Raw genomic sequence first — 22,850 nt, forward strand, 5'->3', positions numbered from 1 at the left:
TTACTTCTTTTATGTACAGGTTGCTTCTCTTGAGAGCACTTGCTATTCCAGACTCTGATGCAGAACAAAGCTACCGCTAGACGCTGTGACAGCGTTGGTGAGCGCAGAGTGTTCTGAATGGCAACACAAGCTGGGCAGCTTCTGAAAAGCTCTGTTATCTGACATGGCTGATGCTGACAGTGGGAGCTTCATTTCTTCTGACACATGCACACACATGGCTCACTGCCATGACACTTCTGGTTTTCAGCATAGCTTTTTGTATATATTTAATTCTTACTTTGATGTTAGCAGTTCTGTTGGATCTGCAAAGTGAGATATACCAAAAACACACAATAGGGGCTCATATAGTAGCCGTGTTGCAGTCGAGCGTGCTGCGAAAGCAGCCGTGAGGCAGATCGTGTGTGATGTGTGGCTGCGGCTCTGGCGTAGGCTGTGAGGTAATGTGCCCGCATCCACGCATACACTTAATAAAGCGCTCTGCAGAAGGTCGAATAATGCTGCCCCCTCAGGTGCCGCAGGTCATCCAACTGCCTTCATCATACACATATATTTACATTGGGCCTTCTCTGCACAGCCCTTTCCTGTTTCTCTCACAGTGCTCTTTCATCTCCAGCTGCCGTTTTCCTCTGAATTTGAGGCGAAACTGCCTGCTTTTCACAATTAAAAAATAATCATGCATTGAGTTTATTTGATTCAAATGCATTTCCAAATGAATAAAATATCATCGCTGCACAAAAACTACATATATCTCCCTTTTTTAAATCTTTCAACAGCAGCGTGTTTCATACTGTGTGAAATTTTTGTGATGAATGGACCAATGGAAATGCTACAAATCCTTTGGAATAAAATATCTTTACTTTAAAGCTGCACTATGCAAATTTTTTTCATTTAAGTTCAAAGAAGTAGCAGGAAAGGAAAAAAAGGAGGAAAAAAATGCTAAAATATGGCATGTGTGTGCTGATGCGACTCAGTCTGTAAAGCCAGTAATAGTAATTTAAAAGGTGTCGGGTCGAAAAAGAACATATGGTTCAAATGCAAATTCAACGTTATACTAATGAAGATATGATGAAAATAGTAGGTATAAGATTCACTTACATCCTCAGAAGACCTTACCAAGTTTTGACTGAGATTACTTTGAATGCTCTTTCAACACGCTTACAACCATCAGATTTATCCGCTTAAGTGCCTTAACTAAGCCCTGGTATCAGATCTGTGCGCTGTATGGACCGATACCCTGAGTTCGGATATCGGAAGAGGAAATGCTGGATCACAGCATCCTTAACATCAGCACAGTTACCACAAAAAGTTAGCAAACTGAAAGATACCATTGAGTTATCATTGTGTAACATATTCTATTAATGTAAAATGAATGCACATATTTAAAGTAACGTTTTTTTGTGTGGGTTACAGCACCTGCGTTGCTCTGATTATCTATAGTGGGGAGACGTCTTCATAAAAAGGCACAGATGACTAATTAACGCTCGTGTGGATCTCTTCAGCACTGTAATTACATTCTTCTGAATGCTTATGTGTAGGCTATAATTCAGGCTGCTATTATGTAACCTATGCTGTGATACTGACTAAGAGAGAAAGAGAGCAAGACTGCGAAAAGGAGAGCGAAATAGAAAGGAGGGGTTATGAGGGATGCCGTTTGGTAGAAGGGCCGGACAGGACTTCGGGGGTATAGTTTTGGAAGAGGGGAATTCTGTAAAGCTCATAGGGCAGTCGAGCTGTCCATCAAAGCCGTATATCCGCCCCCTGGGAGAGGGAGCAGCAGCCCAGGGAAACTGGGGAAGACTTGGCTAGTCCAGTTTCCATGGTGACAAAGGCAATAGAAGTGATTAATGGCTGTTGAAATGAAACGCACACACAAAGAAGGATGGTGAGAGAAATATAGATGGGGAGAGACAGAGAGAGAGAGTCATTCAGTTTTTTTTTCCAACAGAGAAACACATACAGTTCAGTGTTACTTTCTGGCTTCTTTGAATATGCAGGTGTTGACAGATGATGAAGGGGTAGTGAAACACCGCTTCATATCTGCTCTGAAGAAAATCCTGCAGAGCACAGTCTTGGAAAGCAGTGTTCCACGCACAGAAATTGCATAGAAATTGAACATTGACATTGATATTCTATATCGAGTTATTATTGATCTAACTGCTTTGATATTATCAAATGTCATAAAATTTGGTGTCATTTGATATTAATTTTTGAGACCCAAGTAGTCAATTATGTCAGTGTGTTAGTGTTAGTGAGCGAATAAGCATGTTTTTTCCATAATCTAAATAACGTATTATAAGCATAAAAGTAAATGCTACAATAACATGACTGCAAATATCAGTAAATGTCACTAAAGAGGTCTAAAGTTTGAAGGGAGGTAGTGTTTTACATTAACCGCTTAATGACAAGCCATGAGCCGTTAAGGGTCCCAAAGGGTCCCAAAGGGTCCTCGCCGACAGGCCCAAAGTTTTTTTTATATACTTCTGTAACCTAAGAATAGCTTCAATAGTTTGCAAGTCCCTGGAGTTAGTGAAAAATAAGACTTAGTATGACATAAACCTGGAATGCTAAGGGATTAAAAAGTGGCAATGTTTTGCATTAAAAAGTAAAGACATCTTATCAAAAAGTGTCTTATTCTGTAGTGGTCCTGATTACGTGCATTGCGTGCCTCCATTGCCAAACATTGTGAGGTATTTTTAGCTTGGCTCGGCAAGCCATTCTCCTTGACAACCTCCGAATCAAAACCGCTCTCGATCAGTACAGTGGCAAAGGGCTGGTTAGAGAGGGACTGGCCCCAAGGGCTGAAGCCAGGCCTGTCCCCTTCTCCTCACCTTGCATGGCCCGGTGAGGCAGACTTAGTGGCATGTGTGATCTGTGAATGTAAAAACTAAAGGCATTTTAAACAGCCCAAGAGATTTAGACTGTATTAGGCTTAATTCCCTTCAATCCAATTGTTGCTCAGTTGCAAACATGTTGAACAGAGGTTAAAGGTGTACTCCAGCATTTTTCTAACCTTATAACCTAATCTTTATCTTCTGCATCGGCAGTGCGACATAGATTCGCACGTACAATAATTTCAACATGTTTACTTAGTAAAAGAACTTAAAATGCTTTGACTTAAAATGCATTTACAATAGAAGTCAATGCTGCTGAAGCAACAGGTAAATTTAATCAACTGCACACCGCAGATATAGCATATTCACATTAGTCTGGGAAACACTCAAGGTACGAGACAGCTTGCAGACAGTATCAGGATTTTATTTTGATGGGCACTGTGTGTAATAGCTAACGGCTGACGTTTAAGGCAGCTGAGCGCGAAGAGAAATGGTGATGCCGTAGAACGTGAGGGAGAACTGCTGTGCTTTTTTGTGAGAAGGGAAAGAAGTGTCTGCCTGCACAGCGAAAGCAATTTGTCGCTTAGCAACAGAGGCCGAGCGGTCTACAGCCTGAGCAATGGCTGAGATCTGCAGTGTTCGATGGAGTGTGGATGTGTACATTTGCGTCTGAGTATATGTTTGCCTGCCTGCGTGTGCTGTACTGAGAGAAACGCTGGCTGAATAGGGGCTCCAGGTTTGTTCGCCGGCTTGCTCTGCGGTTTTGTGTCCCCAGAGCATGCTACATGCTATCATTATGTCAGTGGTATTTGCTGTTCAGCGAAAAACGGCTCCAAACGCGCACAGTCAGTGCACCTAAAGAAAAGGCCAGTGGGTTCATGAGCTCGCGCCAGACCCGCACCGCACACAACCAATCTGCTTACTCAAACATAGAACGTTGTCCATTCTTCACATACCTCTGTCCGCTCACTGTGTGTCTGCAGTGTTGTCAGTGTTGTTGTTTGTGTCTGAACCCCTATTGTGAGTGCAGCCCTTCGTGACTGATGTGCCCCAGCCGCGGTTGAGTGATGGCTCATCAACAGTTGGTCTCCTGCCCACCTCAGTCAAACGTTCTGATAATACCCCCTCAGTTGGAATATTCTGTGCTCTTAGCTTTGTGCTCCTATTTTATCCTGCATGGTAACCTTCTCAGAATGATGCAGATTTCCTGTCTGTTTAAATCTTTCAGTCAGTAATGTCTAAAGAGTCTGTCAAACAGCTATGAGTTCCTGTGTTCAGGTTTAAATGCATCTGGCCAAAACCACAGATCTTCCTCCATATTTTTACATGTTGTAAAAATACTTTACAGGGGGCATGCCAGCCTAAAATTATAGTATAGTACAATTGCATTGCATTGAGAATCCCTCTGGAATCCCAGTCAGCCAATCCTGACTGCTAGCCTAGCGACTAATCTGTAGGCTAATAAATACAACCAAACAGGCATTAGTGTAACTCTTACCTTGGTCAGCAAACAAAATCATATAGAAAGCAGTGATTCTATCTTTATTCAGCACAAAATGGCTGACAGAGACAAGATTTTACCAGAGAAAAGGAGCCAAACTGAGGTAAGGCCACATAGCTACCTTGCTAACTTTAGCTTATAGCTTTTAGTCCTCTTCATTTGTTGTTTAAATCATCCATTCTTTCCATTGTAGTGATGATTTAAAGACTGTTATCATGGTTATACAAGCAGTAACAATAGTAATAATATCTGACTAACTTCTGCCTTCAACAACTAATGAAAAAAATCCAAACAGCCCCCTAAAATCCACCCCAAAGTGGTTGTAGGTCTCAAAAGTTCAGCCTACCTTCAATATTTCATCATCAGAAGAGAGTTCTTTAAACTGATAACCTCACTCTAGACACTACTGCATCAGATGTAGTGACGGCTACATTATTCATTTTGGTCTGTTCATCACTTTATATTTTGGTTAATAGATTATGATGGAGCAAGTCGCTATTGCGGTGCAGACATTTTGATTCTTGAAGACAAACTGGAGATCACTAGAGTTGTAACAAAACACATTCTGAGATTCAGCATGATTTCAGTACTGAGGTACTGAGTACTGGTTTGATTTGCGCTATTTTATGTGTTAAAATGTAATGGTTCTACAGGTAGTTCTAATTATATACTACACAGACTATCCTAGAATTTAAAAGCAAAAAGAAGCCCCATCATTTGAGTGCATAGCCTAAACCCCACTCCCTTTACTCTGATAGTATGCACCAGATATCTAGTTTCGATCACTGACAGTGGTTTCCAAGAGACCCATCAGAAGAGACGGAGTGGCCTATCAGCAATGCAGTTTTACATTTTGATATGTCGTTTTTGTGTTCTGTTTTTTAATATTGCATTGTTACATCCTTATCTGCCACATGAATTATAACAGTAGATCAGGCTATTTTGGTAGTCGTTCAGTGGGTTAATTTTTTCTACCTGCTTGCGTAATTCATCCTGCCACAGGCCTGCATTCATTTTTTCTCTATAATTTCCATTCATAATTCATAATAAATATTACACTTGGGATGTGGAGTGTTTAATTTATAGTCCATAAATGTATAGACACTCGTGCTTTATACAAGAAGATTTTATGGCTGTATAAAAATAATTTCAAAGTACTGCTTTCAGCTCTGGTAAGTCAGAACAACCTGCATTACAAACAGCACTCGTCTACCAGGCTGACTGACCTGAGATCAGTCTGTCCATTCCAAATAGTTAATGTCAAAGTAAATATATTAATGTGATAAATACATCGCTAAGGGCTGCCATAATAGGACAACTGAAATTAGATTTAAATTTTGTAAGCCTGTATAGAAGAAAGCTGTTCAGGGAATGCTGAATGTTCGTTTATAGTGCACACACATTGTGACTGATGTTGTGCTGTAAGTAGCTATATGTATTTCATTACTTTGGTAAATGGAATAAATTTCTTTTTATTGTGCATTTTTCACAGAACTGATTTTATAATTTATGCTATTTGCTTAAAGGTAAGTTTACAGTGAACTGCAGGAACTGCAGGAGAAACACATATTGGATCTGCAGAGTGATTTTCTGCGGTCCACTCATAATATTATTGTATTATGTATGTGTCGTGATTGATGACTGTTTTTGTGACTGTATGTTTAAAATAGATATATGTAAATGAGCTCTGTTCTGATTGCATGCACTGTATTATGCCTCATTCAGAAAATGGTCTGATTGGAAACACACTTTGTGAGTTCAAGGTGAATGGGTGGCAGTAAACCGGCAGTAATCTGAATAGGTGGATATCTGTCAATTTTGTGACGTCACAAAAACAGTCATTTTAAAACAGGCTGTTTTTGCAACGTAGTTTCCATATAGACTGTATGGACTAGCGAGTTAATGTTATGTTTTTAAGTACATATAACGTTTACGTACTACTTCGAAAATGCAATGTAAATTCATTATATTTTTAATTACACAGCCAAGCAAACTCCTCATTTCCAAGGTATTTTTTTTTTCAAGTCATCTTATTTTATTTCCACATCATGCAGCCATAGTCAGGATCCAGGCACGGGGAGCCGATGCTAGAGCTGGTAGAGACAGATATGACCTTGCTTTCCCCAAAGAACTGTGTTCCAGAGTTGAGAGAGGGGGTTCCTTGCCCAGTGGTGGACAGGGGAGTGCTGAAGGCGGACTGGGACAGTGTAGAGGTGCAGGAGTGCGGTGGGACAGACCCTGATAAATGAGCTCATTTTGGGCAGGATTAGAGGCTGAGTTAAACAACAGGAATGATAGATGGAGAGGCGCTGTAATGGAAAATCCAGTGGCCATGATAATCAGCATGATCTCCCAGGCAGAAAATGAGCGAAGGGACTGGACACGAGCGAGTAAATCAAGCCATGTGCCTTTCGATTAGAGTGCGACGAGTGTGCAAGAGTCTGAGGTCAGCGCTGCAAGCGTGTGTGTAGGGTGTGTATGTGTGCACATCTGTCTCATGTTCTGTTACTGTGCAAGCAAATGAGAGTCTGGTCTGTGTAGGATCATGTCACGGCCAATGTCCAGAGAGCAGAAGTTATAGTACTAATGTCACTGACCGTAATATTGTGGATACCGTCGTATGCAATACGTTAAATATCCCTGGTCAAATGATGTTTTGTTGATTTTTTTAAAGTGAAAATAAAATAAAAATAAAAAACAAACATCATTTCACTTGGGGTGCCTGAGCTTTTGTATGCAGACTGAGAAAAGCATAGACTAGAGGACAATAAAATATTGACTAGGAATGCTTCAACTCCCTGAACAAGAGACTTAATATTCAGTTATAAATTTAAAGGGCTCATATCTTGTTTTTGTTGTATTTTTTTTTCCTGTGGTCCATTTAAGACGTTTGTATGGTTTTGTGTACCACAAATACTCATTATACATTATGACATGAGCATTTTCCAACCTGACAATTAAACAGGCTGTTTTTTTTTACTGTAACTTTATGGGGCATTCTGGCCTAAAGCTAGCATTTAATATGTTATTTATAATGTTATGTGGTTTTCTGCAGTGCATCATTGTGTACCTCAGACTCATGTACGTAGCAGAATTCACAACTTTGTAACCTTTTTGCATTTTCATCCATTGATCTTTTCTCACAAAAATACCCAACATGCATTATCCAAATATGTCAGACAATCCTTGGGAATCCCTCCCACAGCGATAAAGAAATGTGCTGATATACAGGCTAATAAATGCAGATGTGATATTTGGCTTTACAGTGGCCCCTCTGCGTTAACCTGCTAGCAGGAGAAAAAAATTCAAACAGCTTATCCTCATGCATTCACTCCAAAGTACTTGTGGTTTGTCAAAAGTTCTTCCCACCTTCGAGATACATCATCATAAGGGGGTGTTCTTAGTCTTTAAACTGGAAAATCTCTTTCTTAGGACTATTGTGGCACAACTGTAGGGGGCAAATAGACATGTCTACAAAAGATGTAGCAATGGTTTAATTTCTAAATTTGGCCAGAGTGCCTCTTTAAGACTGGTATGTAAATGATCTCTGTTCTGATTGGCTGTTCAAAAAGCAGTCTGGGCTAAAACACTCCTTATAACTTCAATATGTATGGGCGGGGCTAAACTGCTGTAGGCTGTATAGGTGGATGTAAGTAAATGTTTTGATGTTTGTGACATCACAAGAACAATTCATTTAAAATATTAAAAAAAAATGTGCATTACCATATATGGACTGTATAAACTGCAAAGAGATTAGTACATTTTGAAACTTATTGTATTTACGTATTCACATACCGGGTCCTCTTTTATCTCATCTTGCATCTTTTTATTTCTTTTATTTTTCATGATATGGGCCCTTTAAGACTAATAACTACCACAAAACTAATATTAGTTATGTACTTAAAGGAGTGAGGAATTGGAGATTGGGTCCACATGCGGGTACGTGCAGTTTAATGGGTTAATGATTAAAGGAAATCCATGAGGGATTTCCTTACAAACGGTAACTATCACTGGCCCATTTACAGTAACTGTCGCTGCTTTGCGATGCAGTCTTCCGTATTTGGCCATGCACTCTTAATCTGAAATGATGACTCACTCGGCCTCCACGTTTTGCACTTGTCCCTCTGCAAAAATCCATTCAGATCTTTGCCATGGGTCATTAATATACAGGGAATTGCATTAACATGCTAATTAATGGTTGCAAATCAAAGCCAACAGCATGTCTTAATCATTAACAAATCTTTGCAAAATATCTTTTTTCGTTGGGAATTGAGGTCCATTTGTTTACAGCGCTATGTGTGTGTGTTGGGTAGAAGGAACATCCTGTTTGGCAGTTGCAGGGAGGCAGTGCAGATGGTGAACATTACATAATTGCAGCCCTTACAGGCTAATTGGAGACGCTGTGGACCCAAGAGTGTGTACTCAAACAGAGTGCATGCTTTGTCCGTGTGTACATTTGATCATATTGTCTCCTTGCTCAGCAATGAGCAGCAATAGCATGGCGTGGTTTGAGCCTGTCTTGGCTATTTCTGTAGCCTTGTACAACAGAATGCAAGATCATTATTAGAAAAGAATTCTTGACTATTTTAAATGAATTATTTTGCGAAAGATCAAATTTTGTCAATTTTGCCATAAAAAGGTGAACAATCAGTCAAAACGTTTGGTGTCCGGAGTCCTTTTTGTTCCATCGAAATGGACAAAAGTACAGACAGGTTGAGGCATTAGAATGGCTGATAACAGTGGGCCTCATTCACCAATATCTTACCAAAAAGTTTCACCGAAGTTTTTTTTCTTAAATTTGTTCTTGAGAAAGGTCCTAAGAAGAAGTCTACGTCAGATACAAGACTTGTTCTTAAAGCATAAAACTGTTTGCACCTTTGTGCTCAACTTTATATCACAATATCTTCTGATATTTGGAAGATGATGGTATGGTGTTACATTGTCCAAGCAAGTAAAGAATTAAAACCATAATAACAACAAAAAATAGTAACTATTATTATAGCAATTTGTATCAGCCCTTTAAATAAATAATACAAGGTTTCTTCTTAACCTTATAAAAACACCATGACAGTTTGCAACAAAAAAAAAAACGTTCTTTGTGTAAATGCTAACATGCATATTCACTGTAGCTAATAAAGGCCTTTCAGCCAGGTTTGCTAAGTTTGCTGCTCTACTCCGGCTGGTTTTTTTGAGCTTCTTCCTTCTTTGTCTTTCTTAACAGTTAAGATTGTATCTGATTGTCCAGCAAAAGAGGGGAAAAATTAATTTCAAACTATCTGTAAATGTATGGCACATGCAAAGCAGATGTTGTCATAACACTTTTGCTTTTACACCACATCTTTCTAGTGTCATGCTGCACATAGACTTGCTGCATGCACACACACACACTACTGCGCTGCGAGGAGCGTGACTGCAAGTGGCACTTAGTGCTGCAGTGGCGGCTTCAGGCTGAAAAAGTGTTCTCTTGTTGAGTTTTTAAGAATTATTAAAGCTGTTCATGCTCTTGTTTAGTTTGTCTTGGAGGCGGGGCTGTTTGTGGCTGTTTTTGAGCTTATTGCGATATCCACAGTATGGCAAAATCCATACCATGAAACATCATCATATTGCATTCACTGTTACAGCAGTATACCTCCCACGCTAGGTTGAGGTATGACCAAGTCATTCTCTCACTCTTTCTCCTCCTCCCTTTTTCTTTGTCTTCTCTTTCTTTGCTTTCTCTGGCACTGTTAGGTCACTGCCCAGATGACCAGTCCACGCCTCCCGGCTCACTCTAATCTCTGACCTTTGCACATTGCATCCTTCGAGCTGTATACAAGCCAGTTCTGTCTTGTTCAACTCCATATATCACACACTCACTTGAACTAAATCTGTCTTCAACTGTAGTCTCAGACTTACTGCTCCTGTTTATCGTCACTAGAATGGCATCAACAGGGCCACCAATATAATTAACTATAAAAGGCTCAGTGCAAATAGGATTCAGTGAGTCTTGTGATTAGAGTTTTAGATCATGTAGCAGTTCCTTTCTCTTAAGCACTATGACTCTCTGGGTCTTTTTCAGCGGTTTCAGACGCAAATAGGATGGATTCTGCCTGCGTATTATGCACAAAACTGTATGAGCTTATATGCACTATGTATACACACATAAAATGCATTTCACTTCCTCATGCATATGGATTACAGCAGTGGTGTCAAACTGGAGTCTTTCCTGGCCACGTGTCTGCACAGATTGCTGTTTTTTTTTATCTAACACTTGAATTCAGTACCTGAAGGCCTTACTAATTTGCTGATGAGTTAAATCAGGTGTGTTCAGTGAGACAGATTGTTAAACTCTGCAGTGCTGTGACCCGCAAGGACTGGAGTCCAACACTTGCATTACGGGGGGGTGGTGAACAATGTGGAAAATGGGTGGATGTTTTGGGTGTGCACCTGATTACATATCCTGTTCAATTTTATCAAAATTTGGGCAGTTGGCATTGCCAGTTTTGCATGAAATTTTCTGTCTTAGAACCTGCTGTAAATTAGCAGTAATGTCTTAGAAGTGTGCTGCTGGGCGACTTTCTGTAACAATGACAGCAGTCATAAATTGAGGCCAGGCTTTGAACACATGCTGAAAGAATATTTACTCACAGAATAACACTATTAAAACTCTAGGCCAGATGTACAAATATGAGAGGATGTAGTGCAAAATGTACCTTGATGTGGCCACAAAATACGCTCATATTCTGCTTTCCAACTGTTTTTGAACAAGAGAAGAATTACACCCCTGTAGAGAACACGAAAGAACTTTTTATTTACACCACATTATTATACCACTTATTAACACCACTGTCTCTTCAGCACTGAATGCCTGAGCATGCTGGCGGCTCCAGCGTATCACTGTGCTCTTTAAACCCTGCACCTTGCGAAGTGCATTTAGAAGGAGGGCTTGTGCACAGTTTGCATCTCATGTACGTATGCCTAGTACTCGTTTTTTTTTTTATTGTCCTTGCCTTTAACTTTTGTCTTTCTTCTCTCCTCTCTCTGCAGATCAACTTCGTCACTTTCCCACTGCCCCATTCCACGCCTGAGCAGCAACTCCTCAAACCCAATGAGTGGAGCTACTGCGACTATTTCTGGGTGAGAGATGTGGGGAGGTTGTGACAGAAAGATAACGTGTAAGGGAAAATAATGTATGGAAGGTGAAAGGGGCAAGAGAAAGAAGCTTCATCCATCTTACCTTTATCCATACTCAATGCATCCATGCATTACACATCATAGCCTTTACCAAGGACTGAATGAGAAAAAGCTGTCCTAGGTGTACGATTTCAGTTGGGCTTTGAGCCAAAGCCCTTATGAAGTTGCTGATGTTGCCTTATACCTTGAATTTGCATAATGAATTTTGGGTTTTTACATAATTATATAACAATTACACCTAGATTAATTACATAGTAATCAACTATGTAATTTTGATATTCAAGTCTGCACTTACATTTTTACATTTGATTAGTGTCACAAAATGACACATTAACAAAAATATAAACAAGACTGTACAGTAACATTTTGCCAAATTCAGATCAGACTAAAATAACTCCTACTTATTAACGCTAATGTGACATTGTGAATGAAAGTTTAAAATTCACACTTTCGACATAATAGGCCTCTGTAATCATGCTGTCATTCTGTAGTCAGCGCCATGCCAATATTAGGAACTCCAGGTCTAAGCTGTTTTTTTTCTCTGTAAGAAAAATGAATGGAGTGTACAAAAAGTTGCCAGTATCACAAATGTGTTCTAAACCAATACGTTTTGCTGGTTTTCATTTTTCCCCCAAATGTAACTGGATCCTCTGAATTATAAGGCCATTAAGGAGCCAATTATTGCTACATACAAGACTGAGGTGTTTATATGCTCACTCTACTCAACAATCTGATGGAAATCTCCGTTTACATGCTCACTACAAGTAATCTGGTCCAAATTTATGTGCATGTGTAGAGTACCACTTAGTGTAGACGTTACCATGACAATGAGAATCACATGAGTCCAGTCAGAGTGAGACGAGCAGCAGTTTTTTTAATTACTTAAAAATTATAGCAGACTCAGGAAACGTACCTAACATGCACTTATTAAAGAAGGGTGAAAGGAAGACGTCTGGGACGTATAAGCTGGACGCCAGTCCCACCGCTGTCTTTACAAGTTCAGATTATAATCTTCTCCTCTGCAGACCAGTTTTGATGCAAATGCACATGGAAAAATCCAAAAGGAAACACAGAGTGACATTTTAGGACAACCTTGCTGATATGCTCCACACAAACCAGCAAGCTTTGTTAAGTATCATGCTTATATTGCTTTGCCAATAGTTTGAGCAGAGCCATGTAGAGAGAGAGTCGCGTCAACGGAAGTTCAAAATGCTTGATGGTCATGGGATTTACGCACGCTTCAGATAGTTCCAGGAAGTTCTTTGCGGGCAATTTAAACCCATAAACACAGAGTGACAGAACTGCGTCTTTTGGTACAGTCAATAAATGCATTGATTCACAATATTTATATAGAAAACCAACATTTGTATGTAGTTTCAACAATATGATATATTTTAAAGTAAAAATCGCCACTATTTGAGGATTAAACAGCTGTCGTTACTTGTCTTGTTGACATGTTGGGTTTACATCAACATGGTTTCAAAGTGTGTTGTCGTTGTTTATTGCTTTGAGTTTTTAGTATTATAGATATTATGTTCTTAAACTTGTAAGGTAGTTAAGATCAGTCATATCCTAATGTTTATTGATATACAGGGAGGGGAAGGGAAGGAGTGTTTCAAAATTGAGATCAGATTAATTTTCTAACATTAACACATCTTTAATTAATGGTTGTTTCAGTAATCCCAATGCCTGGATAATCTTAATGACTTAATAACTACTGTAAACTCTGTGACTTTCTGAAAGGACAGGAGAAGGAGCCAAAGGAATTTGTTTGGGTTGCGTATGCAAAAATCTGCTATTAAAAAGGGTACATTAAAACACATCACATCCAGACAGGACAGGACATAATAAAAACATCTATTTATATTTGTTTGTACACATATAAACATGTTTTATGTATCTTATATTTTTACTATGCACATATTTACTGCAATGGATTGATTAAATGAAGCTATAATGAACTCAACCATGAATAGCATGGCAGGCAGTTTGTCTGTGTCCTTTTCTCCATGTTGTCCTTGCATATAGTCCCCACCATGGTTTGCTCTGCTGCATGGAGATGCTTCAATCGCTCGGAGAAAGGAGTAAAAATGTTTGGTTTCTCCACTGACACGGACAGAAGAAAAAACTGCTGGCTCAATTACTAAATTACTTACCATCACTAAAGATTACAACAAAAACGTGACATTGCATACGTTTCACAAACAAAAGCCACACCACTGGGAAGCTTAATGTTTTGTTTATTAAAAATAAGGAACAGGTAAAGAATTGCAAAACCCAGGGAGCTGAGACTCAGGGTGCAGGGTGGGGGTGCTGCCTTATTGTAGGGAGTCTTTAGGCTGAGTTGAATCCCCCCGTGGTTCTTGCCATTAATCCAAAATCAACTAAACTGCAACATAATGTACAGATAACAGTCTACAGGATCACAAAGCCTGCAAACACTCAATCCATAAGTCTTATATTTGTTTACTCTTTAAAAAGTCTCCAATATGCGCTCTAAATCCACATCAATAGTGACGTATCATGAAAATAGCTCTTTCTTTTTACTGTATAACTTACATTAGCTCGAAATCCAAAATGGATAACGATATCCTCATTTTACCTCCTCCACCACCACTCTACAAGCTCGTGCCCCAATCTTATATTTAACTAATATTTAACTCCCACCCACCCCGCAAAAAATCACGTTTAGAAGACTTTTTCTAAAATTCAACAACAGTGGATGAAATGACATTGAGAGCAGGGAATTTACAATTACTAGGCTGTTTATAGTTAACTTTATGTGTTAAACTTTACTCAGTATCCTAGCCTAATCTGTTATCTGTTAATGTTCCCTAAATCTACTAATTTAATCAGGGATAATCCACTGACATACTTTAACATACATGTTAATTTGATTCAGATGTGCTTATTATATACAAACTTATTCTTTAAATGTCTTACCCTTTAAAAGTGCACCACAACCGGTCTATTCTGCTGCAACTCGGCTGCGCTGCTAGTATTTGCTGCTAAATTCCGGGAACTATTGAGAGGCTCCATGATCCGCCTGGAAAAAAATGGTCCATTGGAGTGAACGGAGATGACGCGACTCTCTCTCTACACGGCTCTGAGTTTGAGTGGCTAGTGTTGTTACATCATAGTGTTGAAGTTTAACAATAAAGTTACTTTTAATGCACAGGAGTGTTAGTTTGCTTGTGGCATGAATGCAGCATTGTTCATATTTCAAATGCTAAACCTCTGGAAGGGGATCCAGTGACAGTTGGGGTGGAAAATGTACACAGGACAGCACCATCTTTTTTGACTTTTTTGTTTACTACAGTGGACGACAGCAGAGATTTTTGAATCCGCAACATATTTTTCGCCTGGAGAAGACACCCTTAGTTCCTAATATGGACATGACGTTGCCTACAGAACGATGCACGTCTTCATTTCAGAGGACTATTTCTCCACTTGATAAAAAATGATAAAATGTAATGTAATGATAAAAAAAAATGTAAGCTTTCAAGTCTCATACACCATGGGGAACCTAGGAAAGTGAACAAAGCTTCTTTGTAGAAATATTCAAATTAATGACACAGCATAGAATTATCCATGTGTCGCTCTTCACTTTTTTGATTAATGACTGAAGATGCTGTCACTACTTAATCAGGATTCCTCTTACAGCCTGCTTTCTTCTTCTGTGTTTCCTAAAGAAACTAGCTTAACTTGAAATATTAAATCAGCCAGTGTGTTGTTAAGGATTCACTACTGTGTGTGGCTGCTGCAGTCAGGTTTTGGAGAAGCTGTGAAGGTGTGTGTAGCCACTATGCTGACAGGCTGATGGCGTTTTTGTGCTGGATGAGCGTTGCTCCTCTCAAGCCAAGTGTGTGAAGACGATGTGACGCCTCTGCTGTGTGTGATGAAGCACGTGAGTGGCTGTCACCAAGGCAGCTGCTCAGATGCTCCCAGACGCGCACACACACACAAAAACACACACAAAGACACAGATGCTCAGAGAGATGCTCAAAGAGATGCTCACAGTCAAAGGTAAACATATTTGGATGTCCTCATGCGTAAGCATTGTATTATACGTGGGCAACCATTCTCATGCAGTTTACACCTCCACATGCATACACACACACACACACACACACACACATTCATTAGGGCTCATATCTTGGCAAACAGGATGTTATAAGTCAAAATAGTACCCACGTTTAGATTTATCACTGTTTACTGTAATAGACATCACATATAAAACATGTAGGTCAAATGGTTATGGTGGATAATGAATAGTGTTGATAATGAGTGTTTTCTGTCACCACCACTGTAGTGAAATCAAAGTATGTTTCTCTATAATGCACCATTTCACATCAAAACACTGTGAATGATTTTTTTTATCACTATGATTAAATGAAGCAGTGATTCAATTCACTTGCCAGTTCTTACAGTCTGTGTATGGAAACTAAGGTGCAAAACCATTTTGAATTCACTGTTGTTGTGATGCCATGAAAACTGATGCATTTATTACCTACATTACATGTCATAGTGGTGCAGCACAGAATGAGGCACAATACAGGGCAAACTGTCAGAACAGATGTCATTTATATTAGTCTAAATGCACAGTCACTAGACAGTTTAATACTAAGGAATACAAAAATGATTTTTGACTGTTTTTGGTTTATGAACCTCAATAATAGTGGATAGGTGGGAAAAATACATATGAATATATTAAAAAATGTAGCAAGGGATCACATTAGGGCTCATTTGCACATTGCAACTTGCAGTATTATTAATACAAAAGCCATCACAATAATATTAAACGAAAAATATACTGTGCCGCCCTTACACACACACACACACACACACACTCACACACACACACACACACACACTCACACACTCAAAATTACTCATATGATGAGCTACACGTTCCCTCTTCTACATGAATCATGCACATCCACACACGGCCTCACACCCACACACAGCCCCCTCTGATTCATGCAAGCCCATCCCCTCACTCACTGACTAACACGCACACACATAGAGACTCACATCCTCATGTTGTTTAAACCATGGTGCAGGTGATATTTATTTGTGTGTGTGTGTGTGTGTGTGTGTGTGTGTGTGTATGTGTGTTTGTTTACCGTTCTCTGTCTGTGCTCTTTAGGCTGATAAGAAGGACCCTCAAGGGACCACCACAGTGTCAGGCTTCGAGGTTCTGTTGCAGAAGCAGCTGAAGGGCAAGCAGATGCAGAAAGAGATGGCTGAGTTCATCAGAGAAAGGTAGGCCAGTTTTAGCCCTGTGGGGCCAGTTCTCTCGCACTGCAGGAACACTTCCATAACCATAAACTGCTACACCACTTACGTTCTCTCATGTTCTCCTCCTTTTTTTAGTTACTGACTTAAACCATATAATTTTGAGGGGTGTAACATTACACATCAATATCAAAATAAGCCTCAAAATATGCAGCTTTAAAAGTGACCTCAGAAAAAAAACGTTTGAGTGTTAAGCCCCTCCCCCTCCCCTCCACTCTGATACAATCCACCCAGATCCCTAGTTTTGACCCTTGACAGTAATTTTCATGAAATACAATCATACAGTTAAATTGTTACAATAGTTTTCCATGTTTTTTTTCAGGATTTTTTAGCAATTGCCAAATTCTACCTGCTATCTAGAGCACTACCGGAGCTGGATTTGTTTTACCAAGGCAGGTTCTATACTGTAATTTGACTGGAAGACTTGTATGATTTGAATTTCTTCAAATTCCTAGTGTTAGCACAGATTGAAAAGCCATAGCCCGGATATACACATCAGTGTTTTGTTACAGACACCACAACCAAAAACAATAACAACACCGCACATTGCTATGTCTGTTATTCTTTTAAAAGAATACAGACTTGTTTGAGTAAAACTAAGGGCATAGTCAATAATCATGTAAATGACAGAGCACGGTTTTCAGCACATGTAAAACTAATCCAGCTCAGACTGGGCTTAGATGTGCCATATCACACAATAGCTGTCATCCAGGCAGAGTACTTTGTCCATAACGTGTCACCACATCTTTTTGAGCAGGTGCTCACCCAACGCCATAGGCATCTGAATGTCTTCAGATAAAATCTATAACAGTCCATATTTGGCTGCCTGAGAGAAGAACTAAACCAGAGAACAGGGCTGATTTCTAACTATGGATGGCTTACTCTGTGTTCACACCTGCAGCAACACCACTCTACAAAGCGGTCAGAATTCATTCATTTTCACTGAGAGCTGGCAATTTCCGGCAACAGGAGGCAGCACGAACACTGACGACATGACAAAGTTGAGCCAAGTTTAACTTCATGCAAATTAGGAGCGAAGCAATGTGGCAATTACTAATGGGAGCTATGTCGTACACGCTTAATCTTCAGCGCGGTGAAACGGTGTGTCCCATTTCCGGTTTCTAGATATTTGTTCCTACTAGAGATGGTGGAATAGTGGCTGTGCTTCTGCTACAAATAGATGGCGACACAGTTTTCTTCACACACTCACTGCACAGAAAGATATACACAGGGAATGAATTTATAGACAAGCGATTTCTCTCCAGAATTTTTATTTTTAGCAGGAATATTCCTGATTTGTGCTTGGCGTCAGTGAAACTATGGCAACCAACAGTCCGCTCGAGTTCAGAAACACCCACAGGTTATGAGCGACCAATAGTTTTGACACAACCTTCTCTGTCAGTTGATCTAGCCAGGCTCTGGTCACAAATGCATTCTATTGCAAGATCAGACACGCTATACAGAACACTGGCAAAAATCCCATTTAACCTAATAACTTTAGAGAATAAGTTTAGAGCCGCTACATGACATTTAGTTTTGAGTGTAAAATGATTCACGACCGAGCTGGATTATGCTGTTTTAGCACATAGAACCTAGGCCGGATGAATTTGACACTATGCCAAGGTCAGCTCACACGACTACACCTGATCTATAACAGTGTGACCTGTTTTTTCATTAAATAACATTTGAAATGAATAATGCTCTCTAAAAAAGTCTTGACCAAAATTTTGTGTGCCTCAGTTTCTTACTAGAATCAATGGGAAGCTCTTTGTGAAGCTTGTCCAACCTCACAACAGCTTCAACAAAGACATTAGTGGGCACACACTTTTTATTGTTACCTGGGCATCTTCGCAATATCGCCAGAATAAGAAATGCCTTATCGCTGCACGATGCAGAAACATTAGTACATGCCTTTATTACCTCAAGGCTAGACTATTGTAACGTACTATTATCAGGATGCACCAGCAGGAATTTAAGTAAACTTCAACTAGTTCAAAATGCTGCAGCCAGGGTTCTCACTAAAACTAGAAAATTTGATCATATCAGTCCAGTTCTATCATCACTCCATTGGCTGCCTGTTAAATTCCGTATAGATTACAAAATTCTTTTATTGACGTATAAAGCCCTACATGGGCTCGCTCCTGAGTACCTGCAAGACCTTATTTCCCATTACGAGCCACCACGATTACTCAGATCACAGAGTGCTGGCTTTTTAATAGTTCCCAGAATTCAGAAGGTTTCATCTGGGGGAAGAGCCTTTTCTTATAAAGCCCCCAAACTCTGGAATGATCTTCCAGAAAATGTTCGGGACTCAGACTCAGTCGCAATATTCAAATCTAGGCTGAAAACTCATTTGTTTAGTTTAGCTTTTGGTAGCTAATGTTTCCCCTTGGATAAAGGCAGCAGATCCAGGGGTCCATGGACGCAGGGAATTATAGTAAACTGAGACTGGTGCTGTCGTCCCGCCGCTCACACGCGATCACTGAGGTTTGTGGACGGTGGAGCGGAGGAATGCCAGATTGTTTCAGGGTGCTCCCGTGTCTGTGTGCCCTTTTGGTTCTCTCCTTTTAGTTAAGCTGTTATAGTCAGATCTGCCGGAGTCATTAGCCACACTCTGGAAATGTTTTACATACTACTATACATACACCCATACAGAACTAAACTAACTCCATTTCCCTACTTTTCTTCCGAGAAAACGACTGCTCACCTGTCCGGCCGGACACTGCTGGATGATTGTTTGTAGAGCTCTCCGGCTACCCGCTTCAGACCAGTTACCCACAACCCAGTCACCGCCACCTGCCTTGGACTGGCTGCCCACTCTACACTGAAGTCTCCTAACTATTACTACTATTACTATTAATATTAGTAGAATAATAATTTTGTACGTAGTTTGACCAGAGGAGGATGGGTCCCCCCATGTGAGCCTTGGTTCCTCCCAAGGTTTCTTCCTCAACTGAGGGAGTTTTTCCTTGCCACTGTCGCCCCTGGCTTGCTCACCTGGAGGATTTACATTTCATGTTGAAACTTTGTTCTAAACGGATTTCTGTGAAGCTGCTTTGTGACAACATCAGTTGTAAAAAGCGCTATACAAATAAATTTGATTTGATTTGATTTGATAAGTGAAAGCAGGCGACCACAGGCATGTCAGTGATTCAAGACAAGCTAAAAGGTGTCTCTGCTGCAGCTGACCACTTAGTCAAATGAAGCAGTCAGTTTCAGTGTTAATGTTTGAACCCACCTCACTTGCGTGGTTTTCTTTCTCCGAGCTCTCGCTCTGTTGGGGAATGAGTCAGCCGCTCTTTGCTCACCTCAGAACAGGGGTTGCCTGTTACACAACTCTGCCTACTGCTTACTCTCATCCTGTATTGTCGCAGGAAATGTGGAACCCCTGTCTGTGCCTTTTTTTTAAGTGCATGCTATTCATGGGAATGTTTATGGTACCCAGCAACAGGAGTACAAAATGCCACATGCCACTACTGTCATGAAACTTTCCCCATGTAAGGCCAGTCTAAGCAGGATACTTTCTTCACAAATAAAGTAGAAGTATTAAAGTAGGACTGCTGACTTGCTATCAAATATGTATGTATGTATCTGCACTGGTGTACTGAAAAATAACAAGCATTTAATGCATTACAATATTCTGCTCCATAAAATGGAGGTGTCCTTGTTTCCACACTGGTAGACATACACTATGTAAGGTTCCCTTTGTTGCAATCTTAAGATAATAAAACGGCTATGTCAGGTTTGTAAGATGTTTTTTGTAAGCGTAGAGCACCATTGTTGAGGAAGCATGGACCCATGAACTTTACTAATGCTGACTTAAATATTATACCGTGATACAGTGGTTTACTTAGAAATATTTGTGACATGAATTTTATCAGTATCAGCAGCAATAGGGGCATAAAAATGCAAGTGGTGGCTGGTTTCGTGAGTTTCAGAGGAAGGATATGTTGGCACTCATGCTCCTAGATTGGTAGATGTCATTTGATAGAAGAAACCCTAGATAGGTAGGTAGAAATTGTCAAAGACTAAATTAGGGGAAAATTGGGTAACAGCTTGGTGTATTACTTTTATTGTGTATATTCCATTACTGTGTAAGTAGTTCATCCAGTCAGATTTCCTCAAGAGTCATGATTGAATCGAATTGTTGTGGGGTCAGAGATGTACAGCCCTACTTAGCAATCTTGTATTGCCTTCTGTTTGTCATCGGATGTAAATCATAACCACTTTACTGGCTTATTTGTCATGTTGGAAATGGTACATTAGATAAATTGACAATACAGAATACAGTGGTAAACAGATAATCCAAATAAATATAAAGCAACAGCCACTGTGGGTGTAACAAAATATATGTCTGTATACATATCTGCACTGTTATGTGACATACAGCTCAAAGAATCCTTCCTTATTATCATAAAGCTGTGAATGAAGCTATGAGAGTACACAGTACTGATATCTCATCCAACCTCCAAACTCCAACTGCCAAACAAGACATAAAATACTAAAAGGAAATAAAAGTGCAACATAACCTCATAAAAACAAATATACCTCAAAAAAAACAGGCTCTCACTCGCTGCAGCTTCCCAGTGTAATTAATTCATCTTTGACTGCATAAACGCAACACTTAATCCTACTTTTATACTATTATATAGCTTAGAATAATCCTTAACCCTTTAAGGCTTTTCCGCTTTTGGATACCTTTTTTTTTTGTCTACAAGCAGGAAATTCTCTGTGACATCACGCTGCCGAGTCTGACCTTTTTCTTCCCTGCATTCTCTCCCCTCTATGCACTAGAATAAAGATTGAAGAAGAGTACGCCAAGAACCTCTCCAAGCTCTCCCAGATCCCACTGGCAGCGCAAGAGGAAGGGTATGTAGAGCCAAAGAGTTGCAGACGTGCGTATCCGTAGCCTCTAACATGCTCTGCAGAGAGGCGCTGTGTAGAGATATAAATGCCTTAAGGATGGAATGATTTTAATAAAGAACTAAAGTCTGAAAACATGAATGAGTGTAAAACAGTGTGTCCACATTTACAGCTGTATCATAGACACTCCCCCTGGTCTCTTCTGAGAGTCTCTCATTTACCACCTTTCCTGTAAACTGCTGTGAATAATCACAGGCCTTATTTATAAAACATACATGAATTTCATTTCTAAATTCATGCTTAAGATGCACATTTTAATGCATAGTTACTTTATCTGTTGAATTTAACATATTGGGGGAAAAAAACATAAAATGTGGCCTGTGCAGAAGGTACAGCACTTTTTCTATTTTATGCTATTTTTTTTCCAAGATGTTAAACTCAGTAAATAATTGCAATTTATATTGCATTTTTTAAAATCACTTTAAAATCATTTTATGATCAGATGTGTGCATATAAATGTTTTATAAATGAGGCTTGAATCTTGACCTCAGAATTAAAAATGATACTTAAAATATGTGTAATGTTACACCCCTAGTATCCGTAGCCAGTAGCACACTCTGTAGAAGATTACTGTACAGAGATCTGGATGTACTATGGCTTTATTTGACCGTGGTGCTGTTCTGATACGGTTTAGGACTCTTGGAGAGGCTTGGGCTCAGTTGAAGAAGAGTCTTGCTGATGAAGCAGAGGTTCATCTTAAATTCTCCTCAAAGGTAGCAGACACTGAAACATAGCATAACACACTTTTTTAGTTATGCACTGTATGATATTCAGTAAATATCCCAGAATTGTATGGGTTAGAGGAGTAGTTTTGCAAAAGATTTACAAAATTTTCCACTCACTCCAAATGTGGTTGATCAGCCAGGTCCTGTTTGGTGTCCGAAGATCAATTCTATTGTTAATTTAATTTAGTTTCGTGCACTGGGGCTTTGAGGCTAATGTAGATACCAAGTAATGGAAGCTTATACCTCCCTAAATTAGCATCCTGCCAACTGTATGCCTAAATTCTCACTAGGGCTGGGACACCTTATCAATTTATTGATAGATATTGATACAAGGCATTCAATGTAAACAGAATTTACTGTTTTTTCTCTCCATTTTGTGAGAGTTTTGCGCTCCGATTT

The 22,850-nt window shown here is 39.6% G+C and overlaps 1 protein-coding gene across 1 annotated transcript in view; it reads left to right on the forward strand.

The window, feature by feature from the left end:
- gas7a (growth arrest-specific 7a) overlaps nt 1-22,850 on the forward strand; it is a 39,187-nt gene that overhangs the window by 720 nt on the left and 15,617 nt on the right. The window contains exons 2-5 of the mRNA XM_036589824.1: nt 11,359-11,448; nt 16,655-16,770; nt 21,598-21,672; nt 22,361-22,439. Of these exons, the coding sequence (XP_036445717.1) occupies nt 11,359-11,448; nt 16,655-16,770; nt 21,598-21,672; nt 22,361-22,439 (360 nt within the window). The remainder of the gene's footprint in view (nt 1-11,358; nt 11,449-16,654; nt 16,771-21,597; nt 21,673-22,360; nt 22,440-22,850) is intronic.

Source organism: Colossoma macropomum, unplaced genomic scaffold (assembly GCF_904425465.1).
Source record: "Colossoma macropomum unplaced genomic scaffold, Colossoma_macropomum, whole genome shotgun sequence".
In the NCBI taxonomy this organism is placed as follows: domain Eukaryota; kingdom Metazoa; phylum Chordata; class Actinopteri; order Characiformes; family Serrasalmidae; genus Colossoma; species Colossoma macropomum.